This window comes from Macaca fascicularis, chromosome 4 (genome assembly GCF_037993035.2).
Source record: "Macaca fascicularis isolate 582-1 chromosome 4, T2T-MFA8v1.1".
NCBI lineage: Eukaryota > Metazoa > Chordata > Mammalia > Primates > Cercopithecidae > Macaca > Macaca fascicularis.
Window position 1 is genome coordinate 10,010,993 of NC_088378.1, and position 15,227 is coordinate 10,026,219.

General features: G+C 38.7%; 1 protein-coding gene across 9 annotated transcripts in view; it reads right to left on the minus strand.

The window, feature by feature from the left end:
- The window catches only part of MAP3K4 (mitogen-activated protein kinase kinase kinase 4), a 126,795-nt gene that overhangs the window by 13,369 nt on the left and 98,199 nt on the right, over positions 1-15,227 (minus strand). For 2 of the 9 annotated variants that reach the window (XR_012433289.1, XM_015448513.3), the window contains exons 11-19: positions 15,053-15,202; positions 13,358-13,519; positions 12,748-12,881; positions 11,828-11,906; positions 10,757-10,823; positions 7,441-7,537; positions 6,201-6,338; positions 2,649-2,749; positions 1,832-1,912 (exon numbers count right to left, since the gene is read on the minus strand). Coding sequence is in view for 4 of the 9 variants with exons in the window: in XM_015448513.3 (XP_015303999.3) it covers positions 1,832-1,912; positions 2,649-2,749; positions 6,201-6,338; positions 7,441-7,537; positions 10,757-10,823; positions 11,828-11,906; positions 12,748-12,881; positions 13,358-13,519; positions 15,053-15,202 (1,009 nt within the window). In the remaining 5 variants the exon portion in view is untranslated. Of the gene's footprint in view, positions 1-1,831; positions 1,913-2,648; positions 2,750-6,200; positions 6,339-7,440; positions 7,538-10,744; positions 10,824-11,827; positions 11,907-12,747; positions 12,882-13,357; positions 13,520-15,052; positions 15,203-15,227 lie in introns of all 9 variants that reach the window. The other 7 variants (XR_010586182.1, XM_005551496.4, XR_012433291.1 and 4 more) reach the window with 4 other exon arrangements.

Consider the following 15,227-nt stretch of genomic DNA (forward strand, 5'->3'; position numbering starts at 1 on the left):
GATTACCAGCATGCGCCATCACGCCTGGTTAATTTTGTATTCTTAGTAGAGATGGGGTTTCTCCATGTTGGTCAGGCTGGTCTCGAACTCCTGACCTCAGGTGATGCTCCTGCTTCGGCCTCCCAAAGTGCTGGGATTACAGGCGTGAATCACTGCGCCCAGCCATTTGTCTTTAATATGTCAATGTGAACTTAACTCTCACAAGAGAAACAAAATTCCAAGTGGTTCCCAAGTTTACTTGACCACAAAGTACTTGATTTGAAAAACATGGCAAAGACCTGGTATCCTTGGGAACTGCTGATTACATGTGAGCCACTGAAGAGACTGTCTTCCTGTCACCAGGCTCAAGCCTAGGAAAACTCCGCAACTTGAACCCTCGACACACACCTACTCTGTCAGCAGGCTTGTCGGTTGTTTCTTGCTGCCATTACCTCTTTTAAATCCCACGTTAGTCCAAAATCATATTATTTATAAGGAATTTCTGCAACGGCATTCTAACGAACCTGCCCACCTTCTCCTCAATTCTGGCTAGCTGACTATACTATCTCAGCGTCTTACTCATCCCCAGCCTCCCACATCCCAAACACACCAGCTGCTCAAGAGCCTCTGGGGCTGCCCACCACCTCTGGGCAAAGCCTTCATTACTTAGCTGGTCACTGACAGCTGTCCATGATCTGATCTCCCTTCACCCTCCGGTTTCTCCTGCATTGGCATCTGCGGCCCAGTGGCTCTCCTCTGCAGTCACGAGGCCTACACTTCCTTCTACTCCTTTCCTCCTGGCTTGCTGCACACCTGTCTTCCCTTCAAAGGGCCAGCCCAGTCTCCTCCCTCCACAAAATCCTTCCAGACATCTCTGGGCTTTGGAAGACAAATACTCTTCTGGTCAGTCACACACAGGTCAAAGGGAAGCTGCCGTGGAGTGCACTGGACTCGAGAGAAGTGCCTTCTGGTCCTCACTCTGTCATTGACTACCTTGGCCAAATTATTGGGCTGCTAAGAAACTATCATTTATAAAAAGAGAACAACATCTATTTTGCCTGTTGCTCAATATTGTTGTGCAAAAAAAGACATGAAAGCATTTTATAGATCATTAAATACCAGATCAGTGATTTTTCTATTTGTTCTTCTGATTAATATTAATCACCTGCTTTGTTTGATAAGTTCTTTTCCTCAATGTCTAATTTATGAATGGCTATTTCACAAATGTTTATTATATTTCTACCATGGACAAAAAGTTATGCTAAGTTGCTTTAACAATATAAAGATGAGGGCCGGGCGCGGTGGCTCAAGCCTGTAATCCCAGCACTTTGGGAGGCCGAGACGGGCGGATCACAAGGTCAGGAGATCGAGACCATCCTGGCTAACACGGTGAAACCCCGTCTCTACTAAAAAATACAAAAACCTAGCCGGGCGAGGTGGCGGGCGTCTGTAGTCCCAGCTACTCGGGAGGCTGAGGCAGGAGAATGGCGTGAACCCGGGAGGCGGAGCTTGCAGTGAGCTGAGATCCGGCCACTGCACTCCAGTCTGGGCGACAAAGCAAGACTCTGTCTCAACAAAAAAAAAAACAAAAACAAAAAAACAAACAAAAAACAATATAAAGATGAGTAAAACATATTAGAGACCCAAAGGAGCGTGCAGTTTGTTACAAGAAATAGGAAATGTACACAAACACAGCACATGATAGAAAGTGATGTCAGAGGTGTGAGATCACAAAATAGTAATGGAGGAGGTCTAATAATTCAGAAGCTAAATCAAGTTCTACCTGAAACTGCTCCCCTTATGTGTAACCATTTTTTTTTGTTTGTTTGTTTAACTTCAACACTCCTCTCACCTTTACTCTGGCTGATTAGTGTCCGAAGTTCCCAACTTCTTCTGGTGGACCCACTTGAATCTCCTCTTGGATATGCTGGTTCTGCAGGAAGTTATTTTTATACAAATTAAGATGTATGAAATAAATACGCTTATTTGAGAACAACTGAAAGGAAGGGTAATGGTTAAAAGCAACCTGTCCTTTCTGTTTATTGATCTTTAGTGTGTTTGATGTGGGTGTGAGAAACTATCTTTGCAATTGCAATCAATTCTAAAAATTGCGCCAACTAAGAAGTTAATGGGGTTACAGGATTTTAACTACACTCATCTTTTCACTAGTAACAGTCAACAGAATACTGTGTAAAAAGTGGACTCCTTGGGGACCTCGTTCAAGATGTCGGCTTCAGGAGCCCCAGCCCTGCTCCAATGGAAGCAGCAATGGGGTTCCTGAGCAAAGGTTTCTGAGGGCTGCATTATAAATGAAATTTCTACATATGATCAATCAACACAGCGTCACTTCTGTATTTTTTAAATGAATAAAAGTATTCAACAGTTAAAATATCTAGAATAGTATTTTTAAAGCAACAAAAGTAGACCTATAAAATGCTAACAGAGCTAAAAAGGCATCTGTATTAAAAGGCCAACGTGCTCAGCAGTAAGTCTTCTCAGAAAGCTCTGCTGCTTCCTACCCTTCATTCCTTTAGAAAGGACCAAAAAAAGGAATCTTCAAGGGATTCTCATAAAGGCATTAACGACAGAAACTGGTGAACTGGGACAAATGATTAGGCTGGTTGTAATTAGGCTGGTTGTGAATGCAGCCACCACCTTAAAACACTCACCGTCTCGTTCCTCCGTGGGGCTTGAGTGACGACTCAGGGACCTAAACTGCAATTCAGCAGCTATGGAAGCCAATCGATCATTTTCAGGGACGCTGGAACCCCTGTTTTAATATTTTTAACAATTGAGCCATCAATTCAATAGAACTTAAAATGAAAGATCTGTGAGATTTTTCTAGAGGAACTAATTCTCAACTGGGGGCAACTCTGCCTGCCAGGAACAATTTTGTCTCCAGCAATGTCTTAGACACTTCTGGGAAGGTGCTACTGGCATCTAGTGGGCAGCGGAAAACGCACAGGACAGACCCACCAGAATTTTCGCCATAAGCGAACAGCGCTGCTGTGGAGACCCTCCTTTGGAGTCTGTTAGAGCTCTAGAGTCTGGAAGGAGGGCTCTATTTTCATCTCTCCATAGCCAACACCCGAGCCTGAGAACACCTGCCTGCATAAAACCTTGTCTTACATTAACAACAGAAATAAAAACACGACACTACTGAAGTGTTACTGACGTGTGAAAAGCTCCATAACTCAAGCCCAGGGTGAATAAAACCGTATTAACCAAATCTTGCTGATCTTTAAGGTTACCATCAAATCATATTTATGTCTTAATTACGTTTAAAGTACTAAAATCATTCCATGGTCCAAAAGATTCCAAGTCTCTTAATAAGAAAATGGAAGGGAATACCTAAAGGTTTCTCAAGCAGTAGCCAAGCAAAAGTGCAAAAGAGCAGGAAGCTTAATATATTAAAGAACAAAGTTAATGAGGTGCTTTTCCAGAATAAAGTGAAATGTTCAGCAACCAGAATGAACCCATAGAGTAAAAACTAAAACTAAATAGGGAATGTGTTAAAATTGTAATTTGAATAATCAAAGAACCTCAAATAAATTTGGCATTAGTTTATTAAAGTCATTTAGTGTATATTTTTAAGTGAACGACAGAATGAAGTATGGTAGCATTTATGCTCTTATTATACACTGATAGGTTGAAGGCAACATGATCTATTGCACAGACATTTACAAATTATAAAATACGCATTTTTCTGGTATTTCCCTAAGCCCTCAAATCTAGTATAGTACTTGTTAAGTCTGAAGTGACGGGGACACTTCTACTACCATACAGTTCATCAAAAATTCAGCACTATCTGATGGGAAAACCACTGGTATTGAAGTGAGGAAGCCTATTCCACTCCTAAGCAGCACTAAAGACCACTGGTGAGACCAAGAAGTCACTAACACCTCTAATTTTCCTGATTTCCCACAGGTGAGACTGGCCAATTCCATGTCCTTAAGAGATTTTTGCATGGGTAAAAGGCAAGAACATACACTCATGAAGTGGCATATTGGGGAATGTTGAACAACTAGTTCTGGAGGGGGATGTGAGGGATGGGGAGGTGGGTTGTAGAGTTTGCCAATTTCTGTGGTATAACAACTTGCAAAATTTCTCAAACATTTGCCATCAGCTCTTGAGAGCCAGCAGGAGCAAGCCTCAGCAACAGCACCACTGCAAAGTGTTCGTACAAACAATGGTAAGGTAAGCCCAGAAGAGGTATTTCCTAGGTCAAGTAAAATCAATTGAAAATACTTATCGAAACCTCTAGGGTCAAGCGAAGTTGAACTTTGATTGATGTATCTGTAAGACAGGTGAGGGCTACACCCCATGGCTGTGGCAGGGATGCACACACTGGTTCATTCTGCCTCCCCGTGGCACATTCACAAACCCACAGCTGTGCTGAGAAACAAGACCTCGGGTCTGTGAAGTTTGCCTCGGGAGCAGTGAGCCGAATCCACCAGTGACTCATGGGCCCACGAACCAGGCTCACTGTGAAGGCACTGAGGCTTACGCAGGGCTTGAATGCAGCAGGCAGTCTGATGACCACCCACACCTCTTCATGTGGCTGTGCTCTTCTCTACCTACTGTCTCACACACACACACAGGGTCATAAAGTAAAGTGAACGGGAATCTTGTGTAAAAAAATGTCCTTCAAGATAGCACACTATGATACCATTAAAATTTCTAAACATCAAAGATTGTCTAAGTATGTACAAACTTAAGATGAATACTTATGAAATGCTTAACACTTATTAAGCATTAAGATGAAATGCTGAAAAACTGCTTATGCAAAGACTAAACTCCATGAAAAGGCCAACTGTAGTATTTAACTCTTATACTAAAATACACGTAATGTGCCACACTACCAACTTACAAATGCCTTAAAACACAGCGCATCAACCTTTAAAAAGAGGGAGGTCACTCCCCATTGTCCAGTTCGGGAGCAGTTTCATGTGAACGTGGACACAGCAGGTGTGGGAGGCAGGAGCCACAGGTGGCCAACGCCCTCCTCAATTATGACTGTGTTTTAGACCAAAGCACTTCAGTCTGTACTGAATGAATAAAGAAGACAGTTTTGGCAGCCCTCACAGGGATACAAAAGCATATATGAAGATATTAGCCATGAAAAGCTCTAAACATAAAAATTAGGAAGCTAAATGGGAATTTGTTCAATTTGTTAATTTTTTTAGTTGACTGCTTAAGCAGTAAAATACTTTGACATTTTTTAGGTTATAGACATGTCTCACTAAAATTTAGAAGTATTAATTAATGAGTGAAAAGACTGCAAATATTTGTAGAAATTTTAGACTGTTATTAAAGTAAGTGTAAAAACATTTTAGTCTATTTTAAAATCTAAAGCCAGGCATCATCTTCCTGATAACTCTACTATTTTCTCCTCGGAGCTGAACACAGAGCCCTGGGTTCTATCACAAGTTGATCTTGTAAGATCAGATACCCCCAACCTAAATAGTTTGGTTTGACTCGCATTGGAAGATGGGAATACTGACAGCATTCCTCCTACTTAGGTATAGGGGTGAAATTTAGAGAGAACAACAGCTCTTCCTCCACTTAGGATAGGAGAACATGATGAAATCCTCTGCCAAAATACAACTAGAATGGGAAAACCTACAAGACCCTCCTTACTAATACAAAAGACAATGCGAGCCTTAACTGTTCTGGGGCTTGCCAAGTTGTCTGAGAGTTCTCTCAAGTACTGATCTATTGTCCATATGACATACAAACCCCATGAACTCATTTTTCCACTTCTATAAACTACTTCTAATCAACAATTATTTAAAATAAACATTTGGTTAGAAAACTGATCTTCCCCAAAAAATAAAATGTTACCACCTCAGATCATTAACTAGATGTCATCTTTTAACCACCTCGTGACTCCAGGCTCCATGAGGCAAAATGCTCGTGTCCCCTTCTGCTGTGGACCAGTCCTTTCCTATGATACTCCATCAAGTTATTCTTCGCAAAGTCTTTGGACATTTTGGCTAATATCAGCTCCAAAGAAATACTGACATCAGACAAGTATCTATTCGTGCTGGTCGATGCCAGAGCCTTCGGGCTGTGACAACCTGCAGAAGGCCCTACAGCATCACTCACACACCACAGCAAAGACGCCCAACCACAGCCGGCACACACCCTAACGCTATGGTCACTGTGCAAGCACATGTGAAGGGTGGTGAGGGTACGGGACACTGGTGGGGTGAGACTACCTGGTATCATGGGCACTGCTGATGGATTTGGGCAGCGCAGAGTCGCCACCAGAGGGGCTGGGCCGACTGGCAGCAACAGCAGCAGCAGCAGCAGCAGGGCTGCCGTGGCTCCGCGCGTCGGAAGGCACGCTCCGAGTGCTAAGACAAGAAGAAAAGCTTCAGGAACACATGTGAGAAGAGGGAATGGACTTGAAAATCTTTTTCAATTAAAAATAAATTATGGCAAGGGGGTGAAATATGTTTAAAAATATAAAATGCAAATTGTTCTTTGAGATTTCAGTCTAGGTGTAAAAAAGAAAAAACCTAACTTCAAAGCTTTTCTTTTTTTTGAGACAGCATCGCACTCTGTTGCCCAGACTGGAGTGCAGTGGCACAATCATAGCTCACTGCAGCCTTGACCTCCTGGGCTCAAGTGATCCTCCTTGCTTCAGCCTCCCGAGTAGCTGGGACTACAGGCAATGGCCATTACACCCAGCTATTAGCTTTGTTGTATTTTCTGTAGAGACGATGTTTTGCTACATTGCCCAGGCTGTTCTCCAACTCCTGTGCTCAAGAGATCCTCCCGCCTTGGCCTCCTAAAGTGCTGGAATTACAGGCGTGAGTCACTGCACCCCCACAAAGCTTTAAAAAAAAAAATAACTGTGGTCCTTATCTAGCAAATATTGTTAAATAAAATTACACTTTTAAAAAGTGATTATACAGCGAGAGAAGCTGCTCACTATCTCAAGATGCAGAAATGCCACCACATTCAAGGCAGTTATCGTGAATGTACTATCGTTTCTGAATTCACTTAGTGTTTACGTTGCTTTGTAATTACATATGCAGATAAAATTGAATCTGGAAAGGTCATTCCAGTTTTTCTCCACTTTTAGTGGTATTTAGTATTGTTTTCAAATGTTGACTACACTATCCACATTCAAATTTGTTTTCTGAAGATTATTTTTCGAAGGCAGGAAAGGGAAAAATGACTCCAAAGCCTGAAAGCATTTAGTAGCTTGAGGTTATAAATAAGCTGAGAAATGAAGTTATCTTGAAAGGTACAGGTCTGTTTTAAATTTGCATGTCTTTTTCTTTTGCGACTAAAGGCTTCAAGATAATGCAAGAAAGAGCTTTTACAAATGTACGAACAACGCGGCAAAGGTATTTAGCTCTCAGAGCAAGCATCTAGTAGTTTCAAAAGTATCAGCATGCATATTGGAGAGCACTCTGTAAAGCAAATGACTAGACAAGCACCAAATACCTGAATCCCTCTGGAGTGGGGATAATGAGGTGTGGGTTAGGAGGGTCACTATGGCATCGAGGTACCTTCATAGGACGGGGGCTGTTCCGATGAATGGCTGCCAGCAAAAATGGCAACAAATGCAACTTGTTAATATGGTCCACAGAAAATCATCAAACCAAACAGTCAAATGGAAAATGGAATGTCACTCATTTTGGCCAATGACCAAGGTGAGTCCATTTATATAAGTAAAAAATACTACTACATATACAAATATTATGGAAAATGTCACTTTTTAAAAGTCAGTAAAGCCCTATTATATATTTACAGTTTTCTCCATCAAAAAACATTTTAAAAATCCTGGAGTAAAACATACACAATGTAAGCTAAACAAATGATATAACTCATTTTAGAGATACTCCTAATAAAAAGGAGTTCTTATGTTATCTACCCGTTAAAAAGATTGTGGCCACTGGCGACATTTCGAGAGATCCTGCCATTGAGGTCGCTGTCATTTTCCTGAGTACATGGAGTTTTACTCAGTTCCTCTAAACCAGATCAGGTAGATTTAACTGAGTTATTAGTTATTATTTTTTTCAAGAGCATGTTTTCTTCTCTTTTTCTTTTACATATTCTGGTAATAGATAAATACGAATAAAATTTAAAATAAAAATTTAACACTAGATAAAATTTAAAATTAGAGATCTTATCTCGTGATTACAAATATGCTGACAATTCCACTTTCCCAATAACTAGATGTCAATATTAATGGACATATGTTATATTTTGCCTACTCTCCGTAACATGCTTTTTCTCTTCTTGACTTTTAACAATCTGTTTTAACCCTCCTTAGTATTTTTTTAATGTCGTATTTTCTCTTCATGTTAATACTTTCAGTCTATATATGTTTTACCCCAAATAAGTTTTATCCTAAATGGAAATCCTGTTTCTTCATGATTTTGTTTCCTATTAATAAGGTGAAACAAGAGAGACAGAAATAGTTAAAATGGAGAGATATGAAGTTCCCTTGCAGAACTTACAAATCAAAACTTTAAAGGGACTGCTAACAAAAAAAGGTCAGGCAATTTGTATCTCTGATTCATTATCCTAGCTATTACAATGGCAAATGGAAGAAATTCAATAGTAACAAAGGTTAAAAGAAAAAAAAAACGATTTGGTGAGTAATTAAGCAAAGATACTGGGAACTAGTCAAAAATTAGTAAAAATTTTCCTACAAATAGACATTCTGTTTAAAAAACCATGTGCACATATATGTTTTGCATGAAACAAAACAATTATTTTAATAGTAGGTATATGTAACACTGCAAAACTTTCCACTTCATTGGAAAGAAAATTCAAATGGCTAATAAACAAAATGGATGTTCACATTTCACTACTGGTAAACACTGATTATAGAGATGCTTTTCATGGCCAAAACAAAAAAAGCCCATAAAAAAAATGGTAGAAAGAATTACAGTACCTTCATGAACGGCCACAGTGTGGCCAATAAAAAGAACCAGTGAGATCGATACCTGTTGACACACAGACATTTCTACAATTGTAAACGAACCACCCTATAAATGACTGTGTGATGAAATGGTCGCAGAGAAAGGTACAGGTAAAATGTATTTGTGTGATTATATGAATCTGCAGAAAATATGGAAGCTTACATACCAGGTTGTTATTTGTTACGCGCTTACAACAGAGGGAAAGGAAGAAAGTAAGCAACAGTAACAAAATGATAGTTGATGTGCTCTCATTTTCATTCATTTCTTTTGTAAGAAAACAACACAAAACCAAATGATGACCCCTGTTGTGTATGGAACACTAGAATTTATACAATATTATTACTTATTTAATCCTCATTAGCATCCAGTTCACTCATTAAAAAGGGGGGCTCAATGACGTTAAATGAGCAGCCCCAGGTCAATTGCTGTCCAGGCCCGCACAGTTCGTTCCACTAACCCACAGTGGCTGAGAGGACAGAGGACCATGTGAGTCTCCAGAGAGTACTATTAATGAACTGTCCCACTGCAGGGTGGAGTGGCAGGCATATTGAAAGATGAGCGACTCAGATGTTACCCGGGACTACCTTTGGATTAAGGAAGTATGAGTCATTTTTCTTTTATCTTTTGTAATCTTTTTTCTACACTGATAAATTTTCTAAATGTACATCTTCCATATTTTTCTAGATACTTTTTCTATGTTGTAATTTTTCCACAATGAAAATGATTCCTTATGTAATAAAGTATTTTTTAAGTAATTCTTACTGAATTATCAATCATGTGTTCTTAGAGAAACATGAATGTCTTAAGAGATCAGAAAATCAAAATTACTCATAATATGCTTAGGCAAAAGCCTGATAAGACAATAGCATGCTTTTTATAAAATGCTCAAATAGTCTTACAAACGATAACTTTCATTTTCACAACAACCTTGGGAGAAAAAGAGGTATAAACTGAAGATTAAAAAACCAACAATTAAAACCCATTCTACTAATTTTCTGTAGCTAGCAAGTACACTATATGAAATATAGTTGATGTTCAATAAATTTACCATTTATGAATTATATTTTGTGTAACTGAAATTGCATAAAATTTCTAAGTTTTCATTTTTGGGTGTTTATTATTATAAATACAGTTTTGTTTTATTTACAAACTATCTCAAGAATGGCATAAAACATAGCTTTTTTTGGACATATATTTTGTTTTCAACATTCCAATGTATACTGTAAAAGCGTTAATCATTCAATGTGACTATAAAATTGTACATAAACTGTAATCAAAAATTGTAATTAAAGTAAGATATATAGCAGCATACCTTAACTTGATTTTTTAAAAAGTAAAACCAAATCAGAATTTACTACAGCTGGTGGGAAGGTGGGTACTTGGGACAGCTGTGGAGAAATGGACACTGCTGTCCTCAAAGGTGAGGAAGGAGGGACAGGGAAGTGATCTGCAGCCACCTGCAGCAGGGGCGGTTTCTCCTGCTTGGCAGACAACACCCTCCTCCAGTCTTTCCTCCCCATCAGAAAAGATGGTAAGGGGGAAAGAAGAATGGTATATTGGCATAGAGAAAAATGTATAATTGAATACTGCTGGCTAGCATGGAATAGCTTATGGCTGACGTTTTAATCTTCCTGTCGGATTTAGAAAGATTGCTGTGGAGTTATCTGTCTACACACCTCATTTCTGTCCCTCTCATTGTCGTTTTCCTGAATATTGTTAAAACACCTCTTATACCATTTTAAACGACTGCAATTACAAGAGGATTTGTCCACTCAAATCATTGTGTTCCAGAAGAAATGCTGTAACGGCTGTCTTACCAAGGTACAAACCTGTAACAGGACTGTGTGGTTTTCCTATGACATGGCCGATGCATTCATTCATCAAGGCTTGTAAACTCTAGAAACCAAAAGAAATTGGGAAAAGTAGAGAAAACAGGCATGCTTTCTTAATTATGGAAGTAGCACAAATTAATTTTCAGTGTATTTTTAAAAACATGCTACCCAAACTATTTTCAGTTAGCTTAAAAGAAAATAGGTATAAACACAAATTGTATGTAATTTAAAATAATATAGTGTATTTCATTTTTGTAAGTAAAAGCAAATTAGATGTCAACTTCCCATAACACAATAATGTGTACAAGCAAAGGACTTCTCATGTAATCGTCTCTACTACTGGGAGAATAAAATAAATGAATTCACACTTTGAGCAACATCATGCTAATCTGATGACATTTATCAGACTAACAGTGATAATATTTAACATGAGCGAGATGCTCTCAAATGATGCACGCTGAGGTAAAAGAGCTAATTTTTGTTCTGCCCCAAAGCAGCAGCTATGATAGCAGTAAAAATATAAAACTACCAAATATGTTAGAAGGGCCAGGGTTTACAAACTAGACATTGATTTAGTTGAACACTAATGTTACAAAAGGAAAAAAATATCTTACTCTGCTATGAGGAGTACTTTAAATTTCTCAGCATTATCATTACATGAAAAATATTTAAGAACCTCAGCCGGGCACGGTGGCTCAAGCCTGTAATCTCAGCACTTTGGGAGGCCGAGACGGGCGGATCACGAGGTCAGCAGATCGAGACCACCCTGGCTAACACGGTGAAACCCCGTCTCTACTAAAAAATACAAAAAACTAGCCGGGCGAGGTGGCGGGCGCCTGTAGTCCCAGCAACTCGGGAGACTGAGGCAGGAGAATGGCATGAACCCGGGAGGCGGAGCTTGCAGTGAGCCGAAATCCGGCCACTACACTCCAGCCTGGGTGACACAGCGAGACTCTGTCTCAAAAAAAAAAAAAAAAGAACGATTATTACATATAAAACATACTCAACCAGAAAATGAAGAGTGACTGGCTTATTTTATAATGAAAAAAACTGTAGAATATTCCATACCAAGAAGTCATCTTCTGGTAAAGCTGAAATAAAGGCAGGTTCAATTGCTTGTAGAAAATCAAATCCTTGAGTCGCCCACCTGGTACATGAAAAAGTTCGGCAATCACAAACAACCAAGAAAATGCTGTAGCAGTTTTAGACTGTACAATACTGAAAAGTAACATAATTATAATTACTATTTATGACAAAACACCTTTTTTTTTTTTTTTTTTTTTGCCTGGGTTCAGTAAGTTTACAGTGTGACCTAATTTTTTAAAATTTAATTTTGTTTTGAAACCAATAGGAAGCATGGAAGAGGATTTTAGACATGATAGGTGCCATCTGTAATTCAACAATTATTTATTTGTAATTCAACAATTATTTATGAGTTTTGTAACACAAAGTTCCCACTGGAGTCTCAGGCACAGCAAATGTGTTTTCTCTAACTTAGAGAAATTGCTTAATGACTTTTAAAAAGTGCCCCACGCTACCCCTCCATTACAAATTACAGAACACTCAGCTATTTTTCACACAGTCATGACACTTTAATAACTATGTTTACTTTAGTGGAGCTACTATTGAGCCTCACAGATGATTCACCCATTTCACCCCTGCAAATTCCAAAACGGTTTCTTAATGAATAAATTTCATGAAGGAGGAAAAAACATTAGTCATCAGGAAGACTTGTCAAAGGAGAACATGAGTTCCCTTAAAGACAACTCCAATTTGGAACAAATTTTTAAAAAAATTTTTTCCCAAGAATTATGCAGTTTTCTCTGTATATTTTTCCATTAAAAAAAAAAAAACAAAACCTGATCACCAAAGAGTTTAGGGTGCTCCCTTCTGTGTCATCTGCTCAAAAAAAATCCCATAGGACATATATGAACAAATACTCCCAACCCCACATGACATATTTCAGAAACATCCTACTTGGTCATTACCTGGGTCTTGTACCTCTACCACTCTCACATTTAGTCAGGACATAATTCATCCACTTCCGGGCAAAGCTTATATATTTGTCTCCTATCTTCTGTCTAAACTCCCCAGACATCAAACGAACAACTTCTTTATGATACTGTAAGAAGATTTCAGGTATATCAAAATTAAGAAAATGATCATTAAATAATGCCACCCACTATAATGTCATGTCTGTTTAAAATGTTTTCTAAAAACAAAAAGTGAAATCCAATTAAAATTTCTATATTTTGAATATTATGAAGAATTATGGAAAGTATAGTGTTTCAATATGCAGTTTCATAAATGTTTCACTCCTGAGTTTAAATTAAGAATGTGCTTTCATGATATAAAACATCTCTTTAAAGTTTTAAAATGTTAAGTAGTTGGCTGTTGGCACAAAACAAAAGTCGGACAACTACCTAACAGTTTAAAAGTACAGTAACATCTCCGATATACAGCAGTGATATAAGATGGTATTCTTGATTTCGCTGTGATTACAGTATCAGATTTACTGTAAAAGGTTCCTAAAACTTTCTGTAAGTTATCAAGCAATTACTAAACTGTAGTGTGTGTTTCCTCTTATTTTGAACCTACCTCAAATCCAAAATTGTACCCCTGAATCATTGCTTCTCGGTAGTACTGTTGCAAGGTGACAGATTCGGATTCATCAACTTCAGCATCGAATTCTGATGTGAACATGTGGTCCACGCGGTCAATGGCATTGCTTATTCTGTTGCATAGCTCTAATGCATCATTCTAAAGAGTCCAAACCAGGATTAATGCAAAACGAAGCAAATCATACAATACTTACCACATTTTAAAGAAAGATTTCGTTCATCATCATCACAGACATTAACCACTACAAAACAATTCAGCCACTTTTAGTTATCAAAAGGAATTACCAAATATAGAAGAAATTATGTCATTTTATTTGGCATTCTTAAATAGAAGAGAAAAAATGCATTTAAAATGATACAGTCTAGTTGTAATCTGCTCTTGGAATAGATGCTTTTATCTTCAATATTTTTATACATCAACCACCTGTTGTTTTCTCCCCTTGGACGGTTGCTCAACCATAAGTACGGGTGCAATTCCACAGAGTGAAAAAGCCCACGTACTTCTAGATGACCTCCACAGTGTCCTCGAATCAGGCTGTCCTCATTTCCCTGCTACTTCCTAGTCCAGGGGTTCTCTTCTGGGGTGGATTTTTCGCCCTCCCCTCAGCGTCTGGAGACGTTGTCCAGAGAAGTTTTAGACTGTCAAAATTTGGAGGAAAAAGTGGAATCTACAGGGATATGGTAAGTAGAGGCCAGGAATGTTGCTAAACGTCCTGGAATGCACAGGACGGACCTCCACAACAAAGAATTACCGGCCCAAATGTCCACACTGAAGAGGCTGAGAAGCCCTGCCCTAGCTCGAGCTTTCATCACCTCTGTCGTCAACACAATAGCTCCAAATTGGTCTCCCTTTCTACCCTTACACATGAGTGCATACAAGGTCTCCATCAGGCAATCCCCTTACTATGGTTACAAAATATTCTTCCAGCAATCTATAAAGAGAGATAACCTAAATATTTAGTTAATAAATGTTTATAGATAAATTAGACAAATCAGACTGACAGAAGAAAAACAAATGTTTATGAAATGACTTGTAACTTCAGAGAGTGTTTCTTCTTCAAGAAGTTAAGCCTTAATGCGAGTGAGAAGACGTAACTGATCACCTGCAAAAGTGTGGATGAGATCAAGACTGATACATGGGATACAAAATAGAAAGTGTCAAAAACAGAAAATAATGGAAAAAGACAGCCAGGCTGTGGCTTGTTATAAACTTTGAAAGGCCTTTGTGCTTCTCTGCAACTTTTTTCTATTATGTTTGGTTGATTTATTAAACAAAACAATATATCTTCTATTACACACTACTGATATGGAATACCTCTAGTAAATACTGGAGATTGTGAAAGGAGAATGAAATTTACACTGGGAATGAAGAGACCTATATTCCTAAATTTTCAACTTTGCCACTAGCCAGTCACGTAGTCATCATGAGTAAGTCACATAAAGTTCAATTCTCTATCCTTTCCAATTACAAAGTTCTACAGTTTCAGGAATCTCAGAATCTGTAGTTTAGACGTAAGAAAATATGTATTGGGAAGAGAGGTGCGTGGTGGGCAATTTAAGAGCTCAAGTTCCTTGGATGATATTACCTTACACACATTACCACACACTGACTCTTCCACAGTATTTCAGCAAAAAGGAAAAATCTCAGCTAATGTAGAGAACAGCGTGATACCTTCAGCTGCTGCAAAGCTTTGGCGATGACCGGCTGACTGGATGTCTGCTCCTGGCACAGAGTCATAAGTCCCTCAATGGACTGCTGGAAAGCTTTTCTCTGAATTGTGAGATGGGCAGACTGCATGACAACTAGTAAAAGGTTATCCACCTGGGAGGAAAATCAAGCACAGGAC